Source organism: Nelusetta ayraudi, unplaced genomic scaffold (genome assembly GCF_046127955.1).
Source record: "Nelusetta ayraudi isolate G7.1 ecotype Tasmania unplaced genomic scaffold, CSIRO-AGI_Nayr_v1 ptg000048l, whole genome shotgun sequence".
NCBI lineage: Eukaryota > Metazoa > Chordata > Actinopteri > Tetraodontiformes > Monacanthidae > Nelusetta > Nelusetta ayraudi.
In genome coordinates, this window is record NW_027466098.1 from 10,099,840 (window position 1) to 10,127,792 (window position 27,953).

General features: G+C 50.3%; 1 protein-coding gene across 7 annotated transcripts in view; it reads right to left on the reverse strand.

Moving 5' to 3' along the window:
• schip1 (schwannomin interacting protein 1) overlaps positions 1-27,953 on the reverse strand; it is a 200,675-nt gene that overhangs the window by 15,414 nt on the left and 157,308 nt on the right. For 3 of the 7 annotated variants that reach the window (XM_076036228.1, XM_076036227.1, XM_076036226.1), the window contains exon 9: positions 23,098-23,910. In XM_076036228.1, coding sequence (XP_075892343.1) covers positions 23,098-23,910 — 813 coding nt within the window. Of the gene's footprint in view, positions 1-2,217; positions 2,553-9,099; positions 9,474-23,097; positions 23,911-25,394; positions 25,577-26,655; positions 27,327-27,953 lie in introns of those variants that run through there. The other 4 variants (XM_076036230.1, XM_076036229.1, XM_076036232.1 and 1 more) reach the window with 4 other exon arrangements.

Here is a 27,953-nt window from a genome sequence, read left to right on the forward strand (position 1 = left end):
TCAGGTGCAGTTCAGCTTGGTGTTGCATTTATCAATGTGGGCGTCTGTAAGCTCAGGAGGTGGAGCGGGTTGTCCAATAACCGAAAGGTTGGCGGTTCAAATCCCGCTCCATCCCAGTCTGTCGTGTCCTTGGGCAAGGCACTTAACCCACATTGCCTCGTAGGCATGTGAGTGGATGTTGGCTGGTGGTCGGAGGGGCTGTTTGGCCATGAGCATCATGTTCAGTCTGGGTCGGTCTTGTGTGTGCAACTGTTGTTTCTGTGCAATAGTGTCGGCATAGGTAATATGTGTAAAGCTTTGTGTACTTCTACTTTTCTTTAGTTTATTTATTTTTTACTTTGTTTTATTTTTGATAGATTTTAATCTCCATTTTAAATATCATTTTAATTCATCAATTGCTGTATTATATTGTTATATTTTGTATGTAAATTGTTCATTTTATATTTACTGAATCTAGCAGCAGTGCTCAGTCCGGCATATTTACAGTGACTGCCTGCGTATTCTGTGTTTTATCAATATGCACCGTCCCGTCTAAATAAATAAACTTAAACTTAAGCAGCGGCTCCTCGAAAAGCATGGTATAAATCCAATCCATTCTTATCAGTATGTGAAAACAAATTTTAATCTCAATGCAGGTACATGCAGGTTCCGCCAGTGACAAAGCCTCAAATCAAATCTTCAAAAATGGCTGCTGGCAAAGTCTTGGACAAAGTGGGGGCTTAAGCCCAGTAAACTTTATATCTACAGCACAAACACCAGCTCGGACTGGGAAACCATTCATCTAATTCTTTACAGCAAAAACAAAAAAGAGCGTTTCTTGAAAAAAAAGAAAGAAAAAAGAATGCCCCTTCAAGTTTGCACTATTTAAGTCCACATCCTGTCTTTTATTTCGGATCGGAGGCTATAAATGGATATTGGAGTGGCCCGGGAGTGTTTTCATGCTATCTGAGACCTGCCTATCTTGGCACTTGGGCATTCCAAGCCCAGATAAGGACCCTGATCTCTGACCCCTCCTGCGGTTCAGACGCAGGTCAGTACAAGGCTGCTCCTGTCACTCAGAGCGGAGGAGGGAAAAACCTCAGCGAGGGGCTGGAGGCCTGCACGTGATTGTGTGTGTGTGTGTCTGGAGGGGGGGGAAGGGGAGTTTCGGCGGGGTGGGAGGAAAGCAAAGACAAGTGGGAAAGAATGACAAAGGGTGGGAGGAGAGATGGGGAGCACGAAGCGGGCTTAGTGCAGGACAATAGCTCCCCGAGAGACGTCCCAGCGTCTCCCCTCCGCAAGGACACAGCACAGATTCACTGGAGCAATCTGCCAGAGAGCGAAGCAGATTTAAGGATAAAAGTCTGCTTACTCCTGCTATTATGTCATAGCTTTGCCCTGAATGTCTCACAGCTCTGGTAGCCAAACGTCGCCCCGCACTGCATTACGTCAGCCAGGCCGTCTGGGCTTCACTGTGAAACGCCCTTTAGAAGGGAGAGTTCAAGGAAAACTTGAAATCCCGCCCATTCCACCGCCCGGCCCGCCACCGCGTGGAAAGTCGGCCACGGTGACATTTTCTAACCCACATGCCGAAACCTCATGGAGACTCTCAGAGGGAAAGAATTTCACCCATTGTGAAAAAGAATACGAGGCCGTGGCGAGCCATGTGTTCAAATGGTAAAAATGACAACAGCAGAGGAAACCATGTGAATTGAAAGAATCTCTGTGAAATATTAGGAAGAAACATCCAGTGGTATCTGTTTTTTTTGTTTTCAACCAGGCCAGAAGATGCCATCAGCGCCACCACGAGACAGTTATCTTTTACTCGGATGAGTCGGTCTGCGCGGGGCAAACAAAAACTACTGCATCACCGCCAGCAACTCTGAAGATCAGAAGGTTTCAGTTTCTCACAACTGTAGAAAAAGTGGAAGGAATTTCACATTTTAGCCCCAAAACGTACAGATCAGATCACCTGTGACGAGAAACAATTCACCTCAGTGGAATCACCTCTAGATTTATCTCCATTATGTCCTTATACGGTGAAGTGAAAAAAAAAAAAAGTTAATTTCCAAAGCAGAGAAGATGTTTCTCCTGGATTTACATCTGTCAGGTACAACTGGTAGACTAGCATAAAAAACGATTCCAGCCCAGTCGGCCAAAACTATTTGTCAGATGACATCACACTGCAAAAATGACAACACCAGTCGAGAACCGGGCCAACACAACTTGGTCCTTTACCTCTTTGTAGTCGTCGCTGAGGTAGAGGCTCGCTGTCCGTCCCATGACATCATCGTCATCATCCACATTATCCAGCGCCTCCCTCATCCTTCCTTCCTTCCTTCCTGCTATTCTCCTGAGTCAGTTATTCCGCTCCGTCTCCAGAGGCCGGTCGTCAGAGGACATTATACTCCCAGCGCTGAAACCACTCTGACGTGAAAAACAAAAAGGACCCAGTAGAACTAGAACGGAGCCTCCTCTGCTGGTGGCGTCTCCTCGTCCTCCTCCTACATGTTGTGACTCCGCGGCTCTACCGCTGTCTCCTGCAGGTTTCCCCCTCTGCCTCACGCTCACACACAGGGCTGTGAAGGCACAGTGGTCAGAGGTAAGGCCCCTTTAGGCCCTCCCTCCCCCGATCCACCCTCCACCCCTCCGGTCAGGCCGGCCTCTCACCAGCAGAGGAGCAACAAGGACGCGGCAGAAACTCACACTTTGACGTGAGTAAAACAGCTGCTTGAGAAGAGACAACTCCGCCTGTGTGTGTGTGTGTGTGTGTGTGTGTGTGCAGCCTCCCTTGGCCAACACTCTATTTATTCTGCCTTCAAGGACGCTTTCTTTCGAAAGGAAGCTCGCGTGGAAGACGTCACAGCGTCATTTATTTTTCACGAAAGAGGCCGCGGTGAAAGTGCATTAGCCTACATGTCTGAGGTGGAGTGTAATGTGAAAGTGTGTGAGTGCGTGTTTATGTAACGGCGGAGGTGGCGCGCTCCCCTTCCTGCCAAGACCAAAAATAGTGCCCTGTCTGGACTCTCCAAAAGCCCGCGGCCTCACAGTCCTGGCCGGCCCGCCGGCTACATAAACCCTGACGGAGCACAATGGACCATTAGTCTGGCGCACAAACACACAGGAGGGGGAAAAAAAAAGAAAAAAGAAATCACTCACCGGCTCTCTAACGTACACAGAGGTCGCTTGTGGCTCGGATCAGTGGGGGGGGACTGGGGTTTTCAATCCCGAGTCTCACCGCGCTGCATAATGATCTCATCTCAGCGAGCCGCTATCGACCCGTGACTCGTATATTTGTCAGAGAAAATGATGTCCATACAGCTGCAGAATCCCACCTGGGTGGTGGGGGTGGGATGACCTTATGCACACATACGCACACCATCAACCTGCTACACACAAACACACACACCCCTGCTGTGTCATGATTTCATGGAATAACCAGGTAATTATTGATTTATAAAGCGGTTATTCACTTTCTGGTTGGTTGCTTGATTTTCTTGTTTGTTTTTTTTTAGAACGAGACACAGTTTCCAAGCACACCGTATTTTGATGGTGCAGTTGTCAGCGCTGCGTGACCTTGAAATGGCAACTTGTCAAGGGTGAACCCCGCCTTCACCGACAGGCGGTGCCGTGTATATGTATCAATAGGCTGCTTATTGCACCTAAAATGAGACGGACTGGAATCAGAGGAAACAAATTCAGATCAGAATTCAACATTTTCTATATAATAGGACATTCAGTCCTTGGTTTATTTCATTAAGAATGCATCCCATAATTTTGACTACATTCAATGAAATCTCCTACAACATTTTTCTTGTTGTTCTAACATATTATGCAGCTTTAAGCCTCTTAAACAACCAAAACAAATTGATTTCTGGTTACAATTTTTTCAGGGATAAACATAAACGGTCTGCAGCAGGGTGTGGCCACAAAACAGGCCGCGTATCTGTCGCCCCACTGGAAACACAAACCGGGAGGTGCAAAAAAAACAACACACAAGCTCCCTCTGACAAGCTTTAGTAGGAAAACACCCTCACGCTCCTCTCTCACTGGGGAGGAATCAAACTCCCCCGACCTGCAGAGAGGTTTCGCGGGATGAATCACGCCTCTAACGGGAAGTCAGACATATCAGATGAGAGGTAAACAGTCGGCCGGGGACAAAGACGTATACAGGAAAGATGAGAGGAGAGGCGCTCGGAGAGACGACTGATACTAATGAACGTGAGTCACATTCCTCCGACGCTCTGCCGAGAAAAGCGAGAGGATGAGAACAACAGCGGGAAAGAGCTTCAAAGACGCAGCCAGTTGGGGAACGCTTGCATTTGCATGATAACATCAAAGAGTCGAGTGCGGCAGAAAGCGAACATGGGCGTGGAGTTGCACACATACACACGCACGCACGCGCCATGGTTAAGAAAATAGGAAGTGGGTCTGATTCAGCGCTGATCCCCTGGGATTATGGGCGGAATACAATGAATTATGTGGCTGTCTCCTCAATCTATTGACCCTGGCCTGCCGCTGCTGCACAATATGGACGACACACACACACGTTCTCGCAAACCCATATATAAGAGGCGTTAGCCTTGAGCTGGAGCTGCCTGGTGAACTGCAGGGTGTGGCCGAGCGTGCATCCCTGCCTCTGCTGCTTCATTACCCAGGCTGACTTCATCGCTGAGGTAAAGCCGGCGCTGGTTCAATACGGCGGCGGCGGGCAGGGGGTGGGCTGGTTGTTCAGAGGGGGGGAGGGGGTCACCTGACTCAGGAGCCGGCGGACGCATGCCATGCCCCCCCCCCCGCCCACCACACGTGGAGCACAGATTCAATCTGGGATAAAAGGGGCCAGAGACTGAGGGCACATCGGGTTTGTGTCCGGAGGCGAACACCCACACACACACACACACACACACACACACACACACACACACACACACACACACACACACACACACAAACACACCCACACACACACACACACACACAGGTTGGTAATGAGTTGCGATGCTCCACCGTGGGGGTCAGCTGACAGCGGAGCCGGGCGGAGGACAAGAGAGAGAGAGAGAGAGAGAGAGAGAGAGAGAGAGAAACAGAGAAAAGGAATAAACTGGCTCATTGTGCCAGGGGAACAGAGGGTGACTGTGGGAGAGAAGGTTCCTGGCACCTCCTGGAAGCCTGGGATCCAAGGCCAACGGCGCTGTGTGTGTGTCTCAGAGGGAGAGAGAGAGAGAGAGAGAGAGGGACAGAGAGACAAGCACACGGTGTGCGCATATGTCTGGTACCTACTCCGTGATGCAATTTCCAGTGTTGCACTTTAAGGCTATAAAACCTGATCAAATTTTCCATTCATTGACAAAGAGCCTGACGTAGTGGCTTGACGTATTAAACGGTGATGCATCATATGTGTGTGTGTGTATATGTATGTATGTATGTATGTATATATATATATATATATATACATACATATATATACATATATATATGTATACACACACATACATATATGTATATATATAGCGGTGGGTCACAGGAACATTTAATTTATATATCTATATCTATATTGTGACTAAAATAAAGATGAGAGTTTTGCATGTTAAAGTGGCCTAATAAGATCAGCTTGGACTCATCTTAATTTTGGACTGAAAAAAAAAAAAAAAAAAAAAAAAAATCCAGAAGAAACCAGAAGGGGATGCTGCCATAGCAACGTGCTGAGGGTTTCTCCATGGCGATGATCTGGGCTCTGAACAAATTGGGCTGCAGAAGAAGCACAGGGCGGCTCGACAGGAAGTCTCAGATCTCACACAGAGGGCAGCGTTCTGTGCAAAAACTGCACAATGTTCACACAATGTCTGTGCATATCTGCTGGACGGGAATATATACTATATGCTTGTAAAATAAAGGGCAGCCATACGGTGCCACAGTGTATCTCACAGGCAGATCCAACAACAGAGGATTGAACAGAGGAGAGAAGATCAAGTGGGATGTCGGGAAGCAGAGATGGACGGATTCAGGCCGTTCTTCTGCACACGTGCCCCTATTGTCCTGCCTTATTGATCCGTCTATTAGGCTCCCATTGACCAATGGGCGTAGTCTACTGCGCTGCCGCTCCTCATTTATAATTCATCAGACACCATCTCCCACCACACTCACACTGCCAGGCCTTCGTCACCGCCGTTGTTTTGTTTTTTCCCCCCCTCCCTCTTCGCCAGCCATGCATGTAATAACTGCGGGGGCGCGCGCTCACATATGCCAGCTTCCGGGATGACGCGCCGTAACCCGGCCGATAAATCTCGCCACCGCCCTTCTCCCTTCGCCCTTCTGGCTGGCGCAGCGGAGGACAGATTAATGCAGTTAGAGGCCGAAAACAATGCGACGAGCCGAGGCCTCACGACGCTCGTGGGTCACTCCAGCAGATGAGGAGAAGAGTTGTAAAAAAAAAATTGGTCGATCTGTTGAATTGATGGATGAAATTGGCAAGATTTGCTGTCTGACTCTCAGTGTAACGACAACCTGCTTTGACTTGCGAGCCGATTTTTGACTCGCGTGTGTTTTTTAAGGCCTCGTCTAATGAAGACTGAGCACCCGGCTGATGACGATGTGGGGGATGACACGGTTGACAATTCATATTTGTTGGATAATTAGCATCAGCGGCTCGTGTTTCTTTCTTCAGCCAAAGACAAAAGACACAGCGGGGCCTTTGGAAAGGTCCTTTCAGGGTGACAGAGGCCTGTACGGCTCAAACTAGAGTTTTTTTCTCTCTCTGAACAAACCTTGTTTATTGTTGGAAGTGGACCAACAAAATTCATTTATCAAATGTGGAAATGGCCATAAAAGGGCCTCTTTAATTAAAACAGGGGAAAACAATGAGGCGGGACAAGGAGAGGGCCTCAGGATAGAAAGTGTCCCAGGAGACAAAGTGAAACACGAGGACACGCAGCAGCCTCCACCTCCTCCTCCTCCTCCTCCTCCACCTGGTCCACCTCCTCCTCCTCCTCCACCTCCTTCACGCCCTCCACCCTTTGGATGCTTCCTGCTTTTCACCCATTTCCTCTCGTTTTCTGCGCTGCTCTTCGCTTCCTTTCCTCCCTGGATGCGTGTGTGTGCGTGCGTGCGTGTGCGTGCGTGAGGGCGCTGCCTGCACGCCGGTTGCCAGGTTACGGCTCTAATTGAAGGGTCTCCTGAGAGTTGCCCTTATCTCAGCCTGAACCCTCTGGTTCTTCCTTCCTCCTCCTCCTCTCTCGCTGCTGCTCCATCCCACACGTCGAAGTCAATCACTCCACCACCTCAAACTTTCAATTCATCCATTCGGCCGATCACGATTGTTCTATTCACTCACTTCCCCCCGTCGTGCGTATCCGCTCAGCGGCCTCAGGAAAAAGATGCCGCGGCTCCCTTTCTCCCTCTCTCCTCCTCCTGCCACCATTTCATCCCCTTCCTTTTATCTGCCGCCTCCACTTGCCCTTTGGCGACACTTTTCCCGCTCTGGCTATATGCCGCCTCCCCCCCTACCCCCTTCAATCTTTCTGCGGCTCCGTTTGGCTTTTATCTATCACAAAAACACGGCGGCAAATCCTTATCCTGTTACACAAGCGGCCGCTCTCCCTCAGCAGCACAAATCCCCCCCACGCAACCGTGCCACAACAAATATTTAGGCCTAAATCTTACAATGGGGGCTTATGCAAAATGTTTCATGCGATTTGGAACCTTTGGGTAATTTTCCGACTTGAACAAAATTCAAATTTAACCATCGAGGGGCAATAAGTGAGGCACTGTTACAACCCAGCTTCATGCTTCGAAAGTGTTTATTAGACAGGCAGTAGTGAACCCAGTGAGCAATAACATACATAGATTATTTCTCAGGCCTCATATTATACAGAAATAGACTAACAGTGTTGTTGAATGCTAATATGTCTCTAGTTTTTAAATGAATGGCTGAGATACAAGAAAAGGTCAATGTTTACATCAATACATTTGCTGTGCAGCTTAAAAAAGAATTAAGAAACACACTGGAGGAGATCAGCCCTTTGTGTGATGTCACAAAGGGCACTGATAACTCTCCCAGGTGAGTGACAACACACCCACTCAGGTGTTTGTGCCGCCCTCTGGATAATGTTGCCCCTTTTTGTCTCCTTCCAAATACGTAGAAGGTTGTTTTAACAGGAGGACGCAAACAGAGGGCTAAACATTTGGCTTTCAGGATATCTGCAGACTTTGTTGGGTAATTTGGGGTCTGAGATGAACAACTGAGACCTGAAGATAGAGACACTCTCTGCTCCAGCGATCCCACTGCGGGATTCTTACTCCAATTTAGTTTTAATCAATATCTCCCCACCGCCTCTTTTTCATCGCTTCCTCGCCAGCTTTTTTTCCCCGAGCACCTTCTCCAGCTTCTCCCCTTCAAAGGAGCTCCAGCTCATCCCCCCTCAACGCCCCCACCGGCACATTCAGCTGCTCATCCCTGCTGCCTTTCATCCACCTCTTCGCTCTCCAGCTCCTCCGCACTGCAGACTTTCCACCCCAAAAGCGGAGCGAAGCGCCCGTACATCTGTTCCACGCTCGCTTCCCTTTAATCAAAGCCACTCCTCTCCCACTGCCACCACCACCACTCCCCAATTCCTCGTTAGATAAAGTGGGACACCGCTGTCACGTGTCCCACCAGGGACGCGCTGGCGCTCGCAAACAGGCATCCGTGCAAGCCCTCAAAGCAACCCGACACATTTAAATTCTCTTTATCGCCGTACGCAAACACAAAAGTGGGGATCCTGGAGAAAAACGCTGGAACTGCTCGTCCGATTTGACAAGTTTGGCCGCGCTACGGTAGAACTTGCACAGCTCGTGCCTCCCTGACATGGACCGATGGGGCTGAGGAGAGGAGGTGGGGCATTATTCCCATGAGTCAAGTGCTCTCTTAGCAACCAGCAGACAGTCTCATTCACAACACGGCCACAAAAAAACTGAGATGATGCAAATGACGCAAGTCTAAACGGACAACCGCGAAGACCAAAGTAGCCTTCCGAGGAATGTTTGAGACCTCACACGAGCTGGAATGCCAAAATCAACCTGCCAGAATCAAACATGAGTAGCGGTAAGAATCAAGGTGGCGGTTTTGGTCTTCTTTGCAGCTACCTGGTACGAGCAGTTCTCCTGGTGGACCATCCTTCACAGCATCCTCCAGCGGAGCTGGGCTGAGCTGTGGGAACGCGAGTGGGAGCTGGGGGCCAAATTCCCGAGCCCTGCGCTGGTATTCCAGTGTAGGCGAAAAAAAGGAAGGAGAAAAAGAAGCAGGATCTACCCGCCCTCTCTAAACACCAGCACCACCCCAACCCAGCCCCTCGAAACTAACGGAAAAAAAAAAAAATCTATTCTCCCTTCACTTGCTAGTCAGCTCAGCCTTCACTCCCTCACTGTTTACCGACTGTTTTCTGATCTGTCTGTTTGTCAGGAGGAGAAGGGCAGGGTCTGATCGCTGCCGCGCCGCCACAGCCGCCTCCAAAGCCAGAAGAGGGAGGGGAATGAGAGGAGCAGGGGGGACTGGCGTGAGAACGGGGGGTGGGTGAGCTGGGGAGGGGAGAAAAGGGAGAGAGAGCACTCCCACTCGCTTTTCTCCGTCTGGTTGGGACTGGGAAGGGAGGGGGAGGAGCCGAGGGGCGGAGAGCGTGTGGTAGGGAGAGGGAGAGAGGGAGGGAGGGTGAGGCTGGAGCGGGACGGGGCTGGGATGTGACTCATATGGAGGGGTGCCAGAGAGAGAGAAGAGAGAGAGAAGAGAGAGAGAAGAGAGGACGGGAAGGACGGAGGAGTGATTCTCCACCTCGACCTTTATCTCCGTCTCCCATCTGCGCTGCGCCGACCGGCGAAGCCTCATCGCATTTCAGAGGCTTTATTCATCCCGCATTCCAGGGGAGGAACCGCCTCCTTAATTATCCCAAACCTATAAAGATCGCTCTGGAAGAGCACAGTTAGCCCTCTGTTTGCAGCCAGGGTTTGCCCTCCAGTTGAAACAGATGCAGGCGGTTCCAGAAGGTGGAGCCAGTGTTTGTTTGCCCGGGTGTGTTGTCACTAACCCTATAGAGTTTTTCTCTGCCTATCTTTGTGACATCACAAAGGGCTGATTTCCAGACCTGTGTGTTTTTGCACACATTTTCTGAAAAACCTAAAAAGCTACAGACCAAATGATTGTATTTTTTTTTTCATTTAACCAACATGCTACAGACACACCATTACTTTCACTAAACTAAACTCAATTTAAACACTCTTAAAACACACTTTTAAAATCTTGTCTTTTATTTTCATCTGTAAATAAATTAAATACACTTTTATTTATATGGCTATTCTGCTAGCGCCAACTATAGGACAGATTGTTGCGGGATTTTCTGAGCTATTTTTTGAGGCCAGATTCACTTCTGCGGGCGAAGCCACGTCCACCCTTTATTCTCTGTTTGTCTCTTGGCGGGATTATAATCTCGTGGTGGCAGATGGCCCCTCCATAATCCAGACACAGGCCAACCCACTCACGTAATCTTTTCCCTCTACATCTACTATCCGGCCTCCAGCCTAACCTACTTCCTGCTATGGATCACCCACTGTTTTTTTCTATTTGTCTGTTATTTCGACTCTCAGCGAGTTCAAGACGCATTGCTTTTGTACTATAATTGTCTTTTATTAGATAACGCAACAACCAGTTAAAGAATACAGCACTATTTATATCTTAAACCTCCTTGTCCACCAGTTTATTTCACCTACGCTATATTTGCTTATATAGAATCAGAGGCGCTGCGTTCATCTTCCTCCCAAGCAAACCCTCTTCGCCCCACAAATAAATCATACATCTGCAGCAGCTCCGCTCTTCCTGTCAGCCTGTCAGCTACACGCAGCGCCTGTTATCTCACCTCTCCTCAGGCCAGATCTCTCTATCCACTTATTGATCTCCGCCGGGTGACGCTGCTTTTTCCCAATAAGACCACTCTTGGATTTAATGACCTGGGAGCGGATCGATGAGCTCCCCACTCTGATCTTTGGGCTCAGGCTTGGACATGACTGGCTGCTCTCTGGCCTTGTGAGCCGACTGGAGCGGAGCCAAGCGTGTAACACAAGCAGTGGATGCGATTACCCGTGCATTACACTGAGCTTGTTGTTGTTGTTGTTGTTTTTTCCCTGGCAATGTAAAGCCGGTGACAGGGCTTTGGTCAAAACGTCAGCGGTGCTCTGTGGAGGCAGAATGATTGAAATCTGTTTCATGTTTTTTTTCCGTGTATACTCTGGGAAGCTGGCAAAATACTCAAAATAGTACACAAGTAGGTCAACACACCCATTTTAGGTGCAATTAGGGAGAACTGGCTCCTCCTTCAGCACATCAAGCAGCTTCTCCTTCATCCTTAACCGTGGACGACAGCTTTGTTTTATGTGATATAAAGATGCTAAAAAGGATATCTTTTACAGCCAGATTTGGTTTTGGTTGAATTCTTTGATAGAAAACCATGATCTCAGTTTAAAATAAATTAAAGGTCATTAAAAAAAATAACCTTTAATGGATGAATATATTCATTTTTGTTTTTTTCTCCAATTTATAAATACAATACACAGCAACAATAGAATTTATATCATCCACATAATATTCTAAATATCATCAATGTATTTTCCATGTTAACTGCAAATGGCTTTAGCCGACTTCTCCGCCAAGTGCTGTGGCTCACTGTGGCAGGTTCACACCTACCAAGCAGTGGAGCAAGCGGGAAGCCGAGCGGCGCCACCCGCCTCCCGCTGGGACGCCCTCCTGTTCGCCTTCGCGTGTCTGTCGAGGTCGCAGCCCGAGTCGCCGCGCAGGTGGCGATCACAGGCTCGCCGACGCTTGGACGCGGCTACGATACGTGACGCTGCGCGGGCGGCAGAGAGAGCCGCGTCCGCCTCGCTCTTAAATTATAACTATTAGCCCGCAAATGAGCCCAGATAGCTGTGATTATGTAAGTGGCCTTAAACCAGCGACGCAACAGAAGGCTATTAGCCCGAGGGACGGGAGGAGACGACAGCGCTCGAGCCTCCCACACACAGCAGGAGTGGATCTGCTGGAGGAGAGGGGCCTCCGTACTGTGACTACAGTCTGGATGTTGATAAAAACATCAAACTTTTGGCAGCGGTGTGAGATTTGAGGCTGCAGGGAGAATCACAGATGGCCGTGACGGGTCCTCGATTGTCTCTTTAATCGAAAACGTGACTTGGCTGGGACGTTTAACCAGGTTCGATGTGAGCAGATATCCATCCATCCATCCATCTATCTAGCTTTATTGTCAATCCTACAGTATATGCAACACAACATGGTCACATACATGCACATATTTACACTATTGTAAAATGACTAATAAGTGCAAAATCTTGGACCAGTTGTTTTTGGATGTCTGTCTCATCTATCAGGTGCTGAATGGTTTAGCCCCGCCCTCACTACAAGACTTCATCAAGAAAAAAAGAATCCATGGGAAACACCAGAGCACTGAGTAGAGGAGCCTATCATGTGCAACGGCGCAGAACTAGATTTGGCCAGATGGTGGCGTCCAACAGAGGAACACAGTCCTGGAACTCACTATCCCAGCAGTCACAGGGCGAAGGCAGGGTGACGCAGTGGACAAGCCGCTAGCAGATATAAAGCGCCTAAATGCCAGACTCTGCGTCGAGCTCCAGAATGTGATAATTCAATGGCCCCCGTCACAGCCTGTGTAGCTAATGGAAAAAATAGGATTCAGTCCTACTGAAGCCTCATGCCTCAGACAAACACACCCCCCACCCCTGCTCTCTTCGCCCTTTTCAGAAGCAACATTTCTGCCACTTTTTCTTCACCCCCCCCCCCCCCCCACCACACACCTCCCCTTCTGTCTGTTTGTCCGCCTGCCTCCCCCCCTGCCTTCCCGTGCGGAGGGGAAGAGGGGGGCAGCACAGATGCTTTTAGTGAGCTGACATTTTGTGCCAGCGCGGAGAAAAAACAAGAAAAAAAAAAAAAGGAAGCACACTGCATTGCAAAGCAGGTTTGGCTCAGTGTGAGGGCCAGATCCTGGCAGTAATGAGCTCACTCTGACAGGGAGGAAGTGATGTGGAAGGCCAGGGAGCAAATGCGTGTATCAGTGTGTGTGTGTGCGCGCAGGCGTGTGTGTGCTCGGTCTTATGATCAGCCGGCAGAGGTCGTCCTAATGAGGCCTGTCTGGTTGGGCTTGACGGAGAGGTAAAGCCAGCGCCAGCCGTGACCACCGAGCCGCGCCGCCATTCGCTTTAGCATTTTCCAATTCTTTTTTTTTTTTTTAAACGCGTCAACAAATTTCTACGTCGGCTAAGCGGCGACCAAATGCACCCGGAGGCCTCTCAAAGTCTGCCGGGGAAGCAGGAGCTGTGAGTCACAGTGAATAACAAGCAGCCTGGACGGACGAGACGTGCCTGTCGTCGTCCTGACAACGGCTAAAATAATTGGGGGAGAAAAGGAAAATAAATCATGTTATGGTGTTAATTGTCTTCGGGCTGCTGCTGCAACAAACAGGCAGGAGCTGTGAGTGGGCAGCACAAACAACCTATCGGCTAAACGAAAACAATCAAAAGGTCAGAAGTACCAGTGGATATGCCGCCTTTGTGAAACTTTGGATAAATAAACATTCGGTTTCAAGGTCCAGGTTTAAAGGGATCCAAAGTATGAAGCGGAACATCCACTGGTCCATCTTCAATCACTGGTCCTGCTCTCTGGCATCCAACCAGAGCACAGGTGCTCACACGCACCTGTGTACGATTTAGAGTTGCCATTCAGCCTAATGTGCTTGTTGTCTCCATATTTGGAGTTGGACACATGCAGAAACAGGGAGAAGGTGCGGAATCCAACTCGAGACCTTCTCGCAGTGTGACGACAGTGGCGGCCTCAGCAAAAGCGCAAGTGTTGCTATAAAGAGAAGCGACGCACAGCAGCAGAATAAAACAGCGCCGCAAAGACGGCTTTGCTCGTTAATGATCAGAATTTATATTGACGCGCAGGCAGGTCCGCTTGTAAGAAGTCCCGCGACACTGTACCGCCACGTGTTTACAGAAGCCCAAAAGCAGAACATGAATGCGGTGGGTGTTTTATGACTGTACTCTGACTTCACAGCTGGATGAGGCGAGATCAAACGGGACATCAGACGAGAGGGATTAACCTCAAGGCGGCATTTCCAAGATGGAATTTGCCAAAACATGTTTACAGACGCTCAACGCAACACATTTAGTTTAAGGTTAGGTTCAAGGCACCTGAAGGAAAACTGTCCAGTCACGGCCAACGTCCTCCGTGTACGACTAAATTTAACCGGCGCTGATTGCACTCAGCCGGGTCCAAACCCCCACACGGCCCTTTGAAGCTGTTCTGACTGACCGAATTCCAAACAAGTGCCCGTCTCTTTGTTGTTGCGCGAGGTTCCGCTTCCCATTATGCCTAGACAGGCACACACACACACACACACACACACACACACACACACACGGAAATACACACTTAGCTTAGTCTGAAACCTGGAGGCAGTTAAGCGTGCTTCTATTTTAGCCACATATAAACAGCCCCAGACTGCAACCTGACATTTTTTTTTTACATTTTTATATTTTTACCTCATTCTCGTCTCTCTCTCTCTCTCTCTCTCTCTCACACACACACACACACACACACTATAATTAGGAGCAGAGAAGAGCGGTGTTTCATGTTTCAGCTCCACCCAAATGAAAGCACGTGTCTGCACAAGCGCACACTCACACATACACATGCACTCACACACACACACACACACACACACACACACACACACACACACACTGACTCAACCCTTTTCATACAGGAGAGGTGATGGATGGGGGCTTTGAAATCCTTCACTGCTCTCAAAACTCCACATTTTTTTCAGCTCTAGTTGCCTTTTTTGCAGCCTTCTTGCAACAAACCTTGCTTCTTTCTTAAAAAAAAAAAAAATATATATATATATATATATAAATCTCCTTCCCTCTTCTAAAGCCGGGCCGGCGCCTGAGTCTGTATAAAAACCTTATGTGTGTGTGCAACGGGGCTCGTTGGAGGATTGACAAGCAGCTATAAGTTTGGAGGCCGTCTCTCGGCCCGCCGCAACATAAATCCTCCTTTCCCCCCGCAGCGCGCTCTGCCAGTCACGGCCCCGCTTCCACTCTTTTTATTATGGCATGTGTAGGTGGAGAGGGTGGGAGGGAGGGGGTCCCCTGCTGTATTTCGGTGGTGTGAGAGAATTAGGCCCATAATGCTTCCTGACAGCATGAGGAAGAGGACAATTAGCGGGCGGAGCAGCACGGCGGAGACGGAGCTGTCCTGGAAGAAAAACTATTTTGGACCGGCTGCGGCTGGTTCGCTGAGGGCGGGAGGGGGACGGGGGAGGGGGAGGGGGAAGGGGGAGGGGTCTGATTCTCAGAATGTGGTTAATCACGGCTGAGTGATGCAAAGGAAGGGTGTGTTTGTTTGACTCGGAATGATCGGCAGGAGAGATTGCGGCGGACTGTGTGTCTGCGGGCGATGAGTCAAACGGCAGCAGCAGCATCACTATCTGATTTACCCATAATGCAACTGCTCTGGCTTTGGTGCACCACTCGTCCGACTCAGGAGCAGTCTAGGGCCGAAATCGCCCCCCTGCTGTGAATGAATACCTGTACTCATTATCTAGTCCACTCAAAGTGCCCCAGTAGTCACTGACCAGGCAATATATCCCATCATGCATTGCGTTCCCAGAGACCCAAAGGTAGAGAAGGAGTGAGTCGTTTTTTTGGTTGTTTTTTTGTTTTTTTAAATGTGGGAAGATGATTATCATAATATGTACTTGGCACAAAATGGGAATGGAACGAGTGAGCGATGGAGGTCAGAGGTCGCATGTGTTTCAAATGTTTATGCACCTGCTGACACACAAACTTGCTAGTTGTCTATCTGGTAATTAAAGTGTACTTTGACACCAGATAAGGGCCGCGTGTCCTGTTTTGAACCTGGCAACCCAAGGTGTTTCTGAGACGGTTGCCGTGGTTACCGCTCCAAACATTCTGACTGCGAGACGGCGGCAGGTAGGTGCGATCAACTGAGCCCAGAGCCCGGACAAGAAGACATAGCTGTTGTTATAGACCCTGCTGGGCTCCTCGGTGGCAGCAACATGCTAGTTATCTTAAACAGCGGTTTGTAAGCAAACAGCAGCAACGGACGATCCAGCGCCTGTAAAACTGATTTCACGGCTCTCCCGCAGTTCTCACAAGCCAAACGCACCTTCTCAACCGACTCACTCCTTGCGTTCCAAGTGCATTTTGTCTCGGATGGTCAACACACTCTGATCTGCATTCTCGAACTTCTTTGAACTCCGCTCGGCGCTTCCAACTCTTTCCAAGAGATGAAGGCACATTCAAAACGGGTGCGACGCACAAAGATTTGCCTATTTAAAGCAGGATTCAAACGCACGTGCGCCGCATATCTCAGGATGTTTCCCCTTAAGCCTTGGAAGCCACATATGGTCAGCGAGCGTGAACCTGTTCTTTGTTAGGCTGTCTGGCAGGACGTAGCAGCTCGGAGGATGTTCGGCTGGCTCGCAAAGTAAAGCGGCTCGGAACTTAAGAAAACAGGTCCCGGCAGAGGAATTCCTTAGCCGCGGGCTATAATTACAACCGGGGCGCAATCTTCTCCTTCTCTTTGAGACATTTTAATATCAGTTTGACTCTCATGCACACCAGACGTTTAAAGTAAAAAAAAAAGGAAGAAAGAAAATATATAAAAATCACTTTTTTTTATTACCTGTGTTAAGTGCCCAACTTCCTGTGAGGAATCCAAGGTTAAGCTGAGAGGGAAAGTACTCCACTGATAAAAAAACAAACAAACTAGAGGAATGATAAAAAAGCAAAAGAAAAAAAAAAAAGCCAAGAGCGGCCGGCTGGCTGTCAGCGGAGCATGTGCAGAAAAAGAGCCTTTGTGATTCTGTGAGGTGAATGCCTGTGTGTGTGTGTGTGTGTGTGTGTGTGTGTGTGTGTGTGTGTGTGTGTGTTTGGGCTAACAGGAGATGGAGAAAGGCAGAGCAGTCGGCGTGTGTGAGAGGAGCGAGTGTGGAGTGTGTGTCTGTGTGTGTGAGGGCCGGGCATGTTCCAGCTGGTGGTGGTGGTGCAGCTCACAGTGGCTCAGCAGCCTGGAGGGCTGAACCAGAGCTCTCCACACCTGGGGAAGTGTTACCCACCCACCCAACCCCACTCAAAAAAAAAAGAAGAAGAAAACTACAATCCTACCACCTCCATAAATACATATCTGGAGCCAGATCTTCTCCTCCCACAAACTTACTCCACACCACCCCACCAGTATTTTTCTTTTCTTTTCTGCTCTCCAAAACACAGACTTCTCGTCTTTGTTTCCACCAAACTCTGCAGCTTTCGCAAAACCTGCTATTTTCCTTCCCCGCCGAGTCTCTCTCGGGCCAATCTAGCCCGGTCGCGAGTGCGCCGAGAGGGTAGTGGTTAAGTTGTTTGTGGAGGGCGTCGGACATAATCACAGAGTGGAAAACTGAGCCGGCGAGAGAAAACCCGCTGCGTTGCTCTCTTTAAAACCCTTTTCTTCTGGGTTCGTCCTCATGTCTGTGTTGCTATTCTGGGCCAGAGCTCCATCCACGCTGGCACAGGTCACCTCAGCAGTTCAGCTCTTGGCCGCCCCACTGTTTATATGAAACGCACGGTGCACACGAGCAGCGCTTTCCTAATAAGTAGATGTTGGCCGGTGCGTCGGCTCGTGAGACAGCTGGGGGGGGCAAGACAAGCAAATCATTGAAAACTGGACTCGGGGACAATGTAATTAAGAAAAGTTTCAGTCATCCCAGTGGGGCATGACTGACTTTGAGATCCTGCGTTTGTTTCTTCTTCTTCTTCTTCTTCTTCTTCTTCTTCATCTTCTTCACCTGATTGACATTGCATTACATTAGTGGCGTTACTAAGATATAACACAACAGATGGTCGTAAAAATAGTTACAGCAGAGAACGATGAATCTTATGTCATAAAAGGTCAACTCCACCCATGGCAAATTTTCAATCTCGTGTTTACATTCTATGACTGGGCTCAAAACTCTGACCACCACTCCCTCAAGTTTTAGTGCCTTCTTCTTCACCACCAAGGGAATCTAAAAAGTTTTGAATGACATTTTACAAAGCATAAAAAAAAACTGCTTGTCGAACAGTTCTATGATTTGAACCCTTGTTTTTTCAAAAGTGCAGGTATTGAATGTATTAGTAATAGCGTTGTGGATTAACCGCGTGCTGCAGGTCTGAGCGCTGGCCAGCTCGTTGCCTGTGGCGTGTTTACAGAGCGTGTGAGTAAATTTGGTCCAATCTGGAAAAGAAACAGCCCGCGGCTACTCCTTTCATACGTTCTCAGCGTGCGCCGCGTGCACAAGGGAGGAAAAAAAAAAAGGTAAAGAGGGTAAAGAGGGTCGGCACTGACCGGGCCGGGAAGAATAACATTATTGTTTATCTTTCAGGGGTGCGGCGGTAAACGGGGGCTTTAGAGGGCAGAGCTGAACCCCTCCCTCAATGCTCCCAGCGGGCCCCTCGCTGCCACGCGACTCGGGAGTTCCCCAGAAACAAATTACGCACAGGTCAGGACGACCCCCTTCATCCCCTTCACCTCACGGCCTGCAGGCAGGTGCTGAGATTACTGTCACTGAGGAGGCCCCCTTCCTCCCCCGCCCCCTAAAAAAACACACCTGCACCAATGTGGCTGGTTCATTTGGCGTAGTGCAGGGGTCGGCAACCTGCGGCTCTTCTGCACCTCTGCAGTGGCTCCCTTTAGCGTTGAAAAAAACAACAACCCCAACAACAATCAACCATTTTTATGGCCCCGTTTATGGGAAGAGGACATTTGCTTTCAACCGAGCGTGTTAAGAAAAGCATTTGAAAAAAAAGATATTACACGAAACCATCTACAAAAATATCCGCATGTACACGGAAACGCTGGAAAATACCTACGCTGGCCCATATGTGGCGCTGTGGTTTTGCCCCCTGAAGGCGGAAGAAGAAGAAGACCTGGAGCCCGGTGTGTTTACAGAAGTAGCAGCTAGCTAACACAGCACTGCAAAGATGGCAAATAATGCACGTAAGGAGACGGTGTGGATAGACGACAAAGTTGAACTTCTGCCTCGGATTACTTATTTACTATCTCCGCCACCTTTGCGTCGTGTCCACAAAGATTTTTGAGCTAATGATGATGATGAAAACGCCCAGAAATGCGGCACCCGATGAGTCGGAAGTGCAAATTGCGCTCTGGTAACCCTGCCGCATTGTGCGACCTAGATCGTCAGATATTGTAACGTTGGTACAAACGTCAATCAACGGACATTTAATTTCCAATGGAAAACTTTATTTTTATTGCTGTCAAATGACATGCACATTGGCTTTCTCCCCAAACTCACGCCAAGAAAGAGACGGTTGCAAAAATCCGGCTCCGGGTGAATGTTATTTAATGGCAGATGGAGCAAGATGGCTCTTTTGATAGTGAAGGTTGCCGACCCCTGGCGTAGAGGAACTGAAACGTGCATTATGGTGTGAATGAGGAATCTTCTCATGGCAGAAGACAGAAGCTACTGCAAAAAGCGACCTACGAGTCCATGTATTGTGAATATATGAAATGATTCTCCCGCTACGTGTGCATATATTGATGGCGAAAGGGCAAAAGCAACCTGGTGCTGGGAGATTTATCCATATTAAGCAGGTATCTATGGTGGCCTTCACATGATAGGCCATTTAATCTTTGCTCACAGCCAGATAGGGAGCAGAACCAAAGCTAGCCGGCATTCATATGCAATAGGCTTTAGCCTGCTGGAAAATCAGATGGTGAGAGGGCTTCCAGAGGGGCAGCAAATATATCAGTAGATGGATGCTGAGGTTGGAGCTGGCAGGCAGGAGGTCCAGAGGAAGAGCAAAGATGAGATTTATGTAGTAAAAGAGGCCATGAAGTTAATTGTTGTGAGAGAAGAGGAGACGTTAGAGTTAAATGGAGGCAGATGATTGGCTGTGGTCGTCCACCTCTAAACAGCCCCAAATGAAAGAGAAAGCAGACATGCAAAGTGTTTTATGTGAAGATTTAGATGTGCTATGATTGGAATTTGTAACCAGCGGGCTGCTAGGAGTCTTTACGCCGTGCATCCGTAAAAACCACCGCGGGGTCCCGCTTTATATTTAACTGCACTATCAAAGCTCTACAGTAAAACTTCAAGCCATAAACACCAAAATACTGAGTCACATTTCCCAGGGTGTCACCTTTACACGTAACCAGACTCACTTCTAAAGGTCCCTGGGGGCTGTGCTCCCGTGTTTACATCGCGCTACGACAGGAAGGAGCGTTAATGTTACGGCTGGCTCCGTTTGCGCATCTTAATGCCGCCGCTCCCCCTGAACGTCGGCTCTGATCCATCCTTCAAATGACACACGCCTGCAAACAAACGTGCGTCTGCGACGCCGCGCAGATGCCGCCGTGTCGCCGCCGCGTCGCCACCGAGCATCCAGCCAAACGGGTCTCCAGGCGCTCGGCGACCGCCGACGGATTATTGGCTTGAACTTCACAGGCTCCCGTCGCTCAGGAAGCGAGCAAAAAGCTTTCGAGGCTCTACTGAAGCGTGAATATCTCCGTCCCTCCGGACCTCAGCGCCACATCCCAGACAGACAGACTTCTCCATACATGAATACACCCGCTGGTCGGTGCCGCCCGAGTGGATGGCTAAATATTTAACAACATCTTAAAAGCGCCGTCCTCCCTTTTCTCCCGGGCGCCTGTTAAATCCTGCAAATGTGAGAATTAGGAGAGCAAGACGGGGGGGGGAGCGGTCCTCAAGTCCACCTTCCACTATGAACGTTGAATGCAGGTCACTGATTGCATGCATAAAGAAAGGAGGCTCAGAGGAAGGAATAAAGACCAATCCTATGTGTACTGCACATGCATGACACCAGCTGTAAAAGCATCAAAGATGCCATATGATGCAAAACTGAGTTGATTTTCTAGCAGTAAAATGCTTCTCTAGCCTGCTGGTGAAGCCCCCAGACACGAGGAAATAGCCATCCTTTTACCTTGCTCTAGAGCCCTTTGTGATGTCACAAATGGCAGCACTCGACAGCCATGTGTTCGTCCCCTCCTCTAAGAAAACATCAGAGCTGATTTGTTGGTGGCGGGTGTATTATAGCTCTTAATTACAATGTTGCAGAATCATTTTAAAAACATTGCACCTGATTGACAAATAGTAACTATAACGTATACTTGTACAATTGCAATTTCCTGTTTTAAATTCCAGGTCATTTAGCCATGTTCCTTCCAGCAGGGGGACTACCAATGGAAATTATCTGTTTGGTTATAATCGGGTGCATTTACATTTATTTATTTTTTATGTATATGAATGTACACCATCCCTGTACAACAAATAAAAATACAAATAAACATTAATAAAGTTGATGTCTTGTGATGTCTTTTGGATAATTGACTATGCAAAGATGCGCCTTTCATGTCCAAGATGAAAACTGTTCATGATGCCGCTGAATGACTTCACCAGCTGGACAGCAGAAGACGTGAAATGCACCCTATTGCCTTCCCTCATCTGCAAGAGAGCAGTCACAATCGTGGACCCTCTCTTTTCCCCCCTCCGGACTGGATTTTCCTCGCGATTGGAGAAACATGCGGAAGCAGTGACCCCTCCTTCACCATCAGGAAGCCCAGTGTGCCTCTGCAGGCCTTCGTGCACGGTGGTGCCTTCGCGCCTTCGCGCTCTCACATGCGAGGCACCGGCAGAGAGATGAAAAGAACAGCGTGGTGTGCTATGGAATCTGTGCGATGACGCTAGGATAGCGGCTGCACTGTGGAGAAAGAAGGTCTCTTTCAAGAGGTCCCCCCCTCTCCCTCAGGTCAATTATATCACAGCCCGCTGCCTGCCCTGCGAGGCGGGTGGAGACAGAGACTGGGGGTGGGGTGGGGTGGGGGGGGTGGTGGTGGTGGTGCAGAGCGGAGGCCAGACTTGTGCGAGCTGCTGGGTGACCTTCTGCGCTAAGACGGACAGCAGGTAATGAGCACTGACACAAACAAACACACGAGCCATGTGGCCCCAGCGCGCCCCCCCACCACCCCCCGCCCCTGCCCTCCTCCTCTTCCCCCCACCCCCCGTCCTTCCTTCAGCTCATCCCCCCACTCTCTTCCTGCTGCATTCCTGACGTGCCTCAGGGACACGGAGGCGGTGACGGAGGGGGGGGGGCAGGAGGGCACCTCCAGGACAGGCAAACAAAGACGCACAACACACACACACACACACACACACACACACACACAATGCTGCCGGCTCGCAGCTATTGTCCGTGTGCGCTGAGCGAAGGGTCCCGGCGCTTGCATACCAAACAAGGACACCGGTGCCTGCCCGCACTTGCCCCCTCTCTCTCGGTCTTCTTGGACAGACACTGACAGACAGAATTTCTGAGCGTCTATATGGTGCAAGTAGCAGCAACAACCAACCTGCCGCCACAACGTCTTTGACACTGTAGTTTGGAGCTAAATTTGTAGTTTGGCTAAATCAAGACAGCCATCGGGGTTGAGGTTGTGTTACGTGGAAGGTCCTGCAAGCGGCCCTGTGCAGACTTTCGGTGCAACACTGCCACCCTCTGGTCGAGGCGCTTCATAGCAACAACAAAAAGATGCCGATTTTTTTTTAATGTAAACTTAATTTGTAGACAGGAAAAAAACTCTAGATCTTTCCTTAAAAGCTGTCCATTGAGCAATTAAGGACACTTGCTAACATACATAGCGCACAGGAAGTGATACACCAAGATGAAAGGATCTCTGCTCTCCAAATTGGTGCACTTATGCAGGCCAGACTTCCACGATGGCCACGTTAATGGCTGCACCACATAGCTTAGCGCCACATTAGCTGACTAATCCCTCTTTCTTATTCCAGCTAACTTAACCCTCATATTTCCAGGGTCCATCTGACACGGATAACCAGTGGATTACAGCTGTCCACCAGAGCGCGAGAGAGCCGACTGTGTGCACAAATAACCTCTGGCATGTTTACTTGCAGCAAAGCGTGGAAAAAAAAAAAAAAAAAAAAAAGACGTACGCGCAGAGAAGAAATAGGGACTTATGTTACGACTCACCGAGGTGTAGTTGCTTTTCCCCACGTTGTGGTTCTGGTTCTGGTTGAGGTTCTGGTTCTCCTGCTCTCTGCACTGCAGCCCGGCCAGGTGTCTCTCCAGGGCTGCCCAGTCCATGGTGGGTAGAGGCTCTTCCTCTCCCGCCTCCTCCTCCCTGTATCTCCCCATCCGTCCCCCCGTCCCTCCTCCTCCTCCTCCACTTCCTCCCCCTCCTCCGACGCCCGTGCCGGAGCCGCGGCTGCCCCTACCGGGCCTCGAGCTGCGGTTGTTGGCCTTGCGAGTCCCCGTGCCCTCCTTCAGGGAGCCCGGAGAGCGGACCCGGTTGCTCCTGGGCAAAATCACATTGCCGTTCTGTTTCAGTTCCTCTGGCACGGCTGCGACCGACAGAGCTGTGTGTCCGCCAGGGGCCGGTAGGGGCGGGACGGTCTTCACTTCCTGGAATTCTTCAGCGAGGCTGCAGCTGTTCACCGTCTTTCCGTAGTCGTCATCCCCGCCGCCGCCGCCGCCGTCTTCGGGGCTCTCGATTCCCACGGGGCCTCCGTCCGCTTCCTCCGGCCCAGTGGGCTGAGGTGAGGTGTAGTCCTCGCCGTACTCGCTCTCCCACTCTTCAATCACCTTCTTCTTGTAGTCTTGGAAGTCCTCGTCCTCCTCGTAGTCCTCCAAGGTGACCAGGTCCAGGGACGGGGAGGATTTGTAGTCCTCCAGAGTGGCCAGGTCGAGAGAAGGGGAGCACGGGGTCACCTTGTTGGAGTTGGACTCTGAACTGGAGCGACTGGACATGTCGCTGCCAAGGTCCATACCATCCTCCCGGTAGTCCTGGGAAAACACACCAAGAACAAGTGTCAGCTGGATGAAGGGATGAATGAAGGAAGTGAGGGAAACACAGAACAATTTTAGGAAGTGTGGGGACCTCGACTATTTTGACCACTGCTGGGACCTGAGACCAGGAAGCCCAGTTGCACCCTGTGAACTTCTTTTTGCTGTTCATTCATTGTGTCACTGTGTCTCTGGCCAGCTGTCTGCGACACAACTGTAACTCCTCCGAAGATTCCCGGTCTGCTGATGTGTGTGTCCGTGTGGCGGAATGTGTCAGAGTAATATCCCACCACCCATCGCCACGTCTGCACGGCACCACGGTGACAGAAAAAACAAGGGGGCTGTGATTGACACGGACACGTGAGTCCCGAACCCCCGACACGGACCAATGAGTTGCTGTTTAACCTTGACGGTCGATGAGCTCGCGGCTAATGAAATTGTCAGAGTACTTCGCAACCGTCGTCATAACTCCAGCTGACCCACGATTTCCCTCAGAACAGGATTGTGTCATCGTCTCTGGCCAAGTTTAAAGGACAAGGAAAAACCAACGAGGAGGAGAATTCATTGCATCAAAAAAGAAAGAGAGATAAGAAAACCCGGACACTGCACTGTCCGCAGCCCAGAGCGTGAGCTGCTATTTTGAGGGATTTTAAGTGCATCTCATACACCGGGGGACAGAAAACTGCAAGTCATGCAGTACCACGGTGATTACGAGCTTCCCTGAGTCACGGCCAGTGGGCCACACCTGCGCCGAGCCAGACTACCCACGTCAAACAAGAGGGATGATGAAAATACATGTTGCAAAAAGCATCATGAGTCAGCAGCGAGGGGAGTGCCAGGTGGATGAATCCCGGCGCACCGCGTAAACAGGTCAGAGAGAGCAGAGCCGGGTTAGGGACAGCGCCGGCCGGGTGAGCAAGCCCGGAGGGCATGTGGTGGCCCTGAGGGTGACAAAAGGGGGTTTAGGGAGCAGAGGTTTGCCAATATATTGGATTGCGACTGAGACGCTCTGAGCCGCGGGGGTTTAACAGAGGGACACATAAATGACAACGCTATCTTACTTCTGCAAAGATCAATCTGGGACTAAGTCCACTGTCTGGGGTTGTTCTCGTCTCCTCGATTCATGGTCAATAGGATGCGAAAAACAAAAACTGAAATCAAAACACGGATGGGATCGTTGGCACCAATCTAAGCTTCCAAAACCCGGGATGAACTCTGGCAGCCTCCGCGGCTTTGCAGCCGAGGCGGGAGGACTTGAGCTGCGCCAAAACATTACCAGCCTACTTATGGCCTAATGCTGGGAAATCGCTGCTTTTACAGAGGCGGCTGTGGCGATCACGATCGTGCGATTTGGTGATGCACCGGAAAGGAGGACGAAAAAAACCTAAACAAGAAATAGTGGAGACGCGCTGCTTTTTTTTTTTTTTTTTTTTTTTTTAATTGTAACAACAATAACGTAAGTGGAGCGGAACCAGAAACCTTACCGGCGTGTTCATCAAACGCGCTGGATCACAGACAGTGTGGTCACCAGTGACTGTGCCGGAGCCGCCGAGCAGCCTGTCATCTCGCCTCTGCCACCCTCCCAGCTCCCACAAATGAAAGCGGAGGCAGGAAGCAGGGAAGCAGGGAAGCAGGGAACCGGGGGACGGGGTGGGCTTCCTTCCCGCTGAGTGGGAGCTCAGCGCCGGCGATCGCCTCTACAAAGCGCCGGTGCTGACAATTCCGTTTGGTGCTAAACGCAGCATCCGCTGCTGTGTGTGTTTTCCCCCTCCTCCTCCCTTCTCTCCATCCACCCCTGATATTATCGCGTCAGTGCACCGTGCAGCGGTCACATGAGCCCGATTAAAATAATGTAATCATTTAAAGTGTCTCTGTTCCGAGGAGGGGAGGGAGTGAAGGCTGCTGCAAGACGGCAGGCTGCCGGGGCTCTAAAGCTGATCCGCTGTGGGTGGATTAAGCGAGGCGGGCAGGGAGGCAGGCAGGGAGGCAGGCTGGCTGCACTATACACGGGCTGGATTTGGCCACAAAATACATGCAAATTGACAGCTGCACCCAGCACCCACCCTGCAGCCTGGCCGGGTGTCGCTGGGTGGGTGGGGGTCCATAGTGAGAGGGGGCGCTGGTGGTGTGACAGGGGGCGGAGGGGGGGGTGTTTAATCTTTAATGTCAGAGACTAACGCACAACTCTGGCCGCGATTTGCTGTGGGGCACATCAGCGCACACGCCCTGCCTGCCTCTCTCTCTCTCTCTCTCTCTCTCTCTCTCTCTCTCTCGCGTGCACTCGCACTCCCAGTCCTGCACGGCACGACACGACAGTTGCACGATCGCAATACACATATAGGCTATATTTTGAAAGGGGGAGGCGGGGAGGTTGGCATCGAGACGATAGGAGAAACAAAAATCAACAAACACTTTGCAAGATCACACGAGCGTGTCTCTTTAATCTCTCACGGGCTGCTCACATGATGTAATGTCCCCCCCCCAAAAAAAAAGTCCCAAGAGGAGCCCGATATTCCCTCCCGGCGACAGGCAGGGACAGAAACGCCCAGTAACACCCCCGCCCCGCGCCACCAGCAGCAGTAGCCTGGTATGATGACACTGACCACCACCCCACGCTGACCCCCCCCAAACCCCCACCCCGCTCGACTCACTCCGGGGGGAGAATCGACGCGTAAACGCGGCCGTTTATCCCGGGAGACGCGGCGAAAAGTGGCCCGGATGGGACGGAACGCGGCCGATACTCACCGTCATCGTCGCTTGTGTCGCTTCCCTCGCCGGTCAGGAGTCAAGACATTGTAAAGCGTAGAAAGGAAAGAAAATCCCAGGCTGCTCAGGTCCACGGCAGCTTGATTGTATTATGAATATTGTTATGAATGTTATTTTCAAGGCTGGCTGTCGGTAACGGTGTCGGTGGTGCGGCTCTGGCTGGAGGAATGACCGCGGAGCGCCGGTGGATCGTTGGCCACTGTCATCGCTGTGAGTGTTGCAGCCTGGCCGCCGCCGCCGAACAGCGAGGAGTCTTAATATTGAAAATCAACGCGCACAAGGAGGAGTAGGAAAAAGAGAAAGAAGAAGAAAATCCCAGCAGCAGGTTCCTTCCTTCCCTCCTCTGTGGCGCGCGCCACAAGATGCCCAGCCCGCGCGCTCTTCCGCTCCCGCGTCAGCTGGTCAGTGAAATACTAGAAAAAAAGTGCGTGCGTCCTCCTTTCCAGTTTTTTTTTTTTTCCCCAAGTCACGCACGCAAGCAACCGGCTTTTCCCTTTCGCGAGCGAGCGAGCGTGCTGCCTCCGCTGCCCACCCGGCCGATTGGCTGGCACGGGTTCGGTGCTCGTGGCTGCGGAAGCCGCTCCTCCGTCCGTCTTCGTCCTCGCGCTGTCGCAGCTCCGGAGAGCGAGTGACGACGAGCGGCAGCGGCGCGACCGAGCGAAGTGAAGCCCAACCTTCTGCACCCGCTGACCTTGCAAACGGCGGAGAGCGAGCGAGAGGGAGGGAGGGAGGGAGAGAGAGAGAGAGAGCGCGAGGAGGTGTGTGCGCGCGCGCCAGAGAGAGCGCGAGAGAGAGCCGAGGAAAAAACTACTTAGGTGAATTATTAAACGCGCTTCCGTCGATTTCAGTTTGGTGTGTACTAAAAGGCGTGGTTTTTTTTTTCCTTCCGAAGGTGTCGGTCCTACAGCCGGAGCCACGCGGGGACGAGCGCGCGAGCATTTGGAGGGGCGATATCAGGCATCACTCCTGACCCCCAGTGTTTGCAAAACATTAGAGTGGCTGAAATGACCACAAATATGTTTTTAACTCACAAAATCATTCAGATTGTAAAGATAAGAACAAAAGAATCAAGATTAAAAGTCACCCTAGAAGTAGCAAAAAAAAGGATCTTGGCCTCAGTTGCAGGAGCAGAGAATTCCTAATATACAGTGCGACTGCATGGTTCACCAACCTTCTTCCACTGTCCAAAAACATGCACTTCAGTTGATCGGTGTCTCACATTTGGAGTGAATGTGAACTTGTGAGTTTTAATCCTGCGATACAGAAAGTGCTGACCC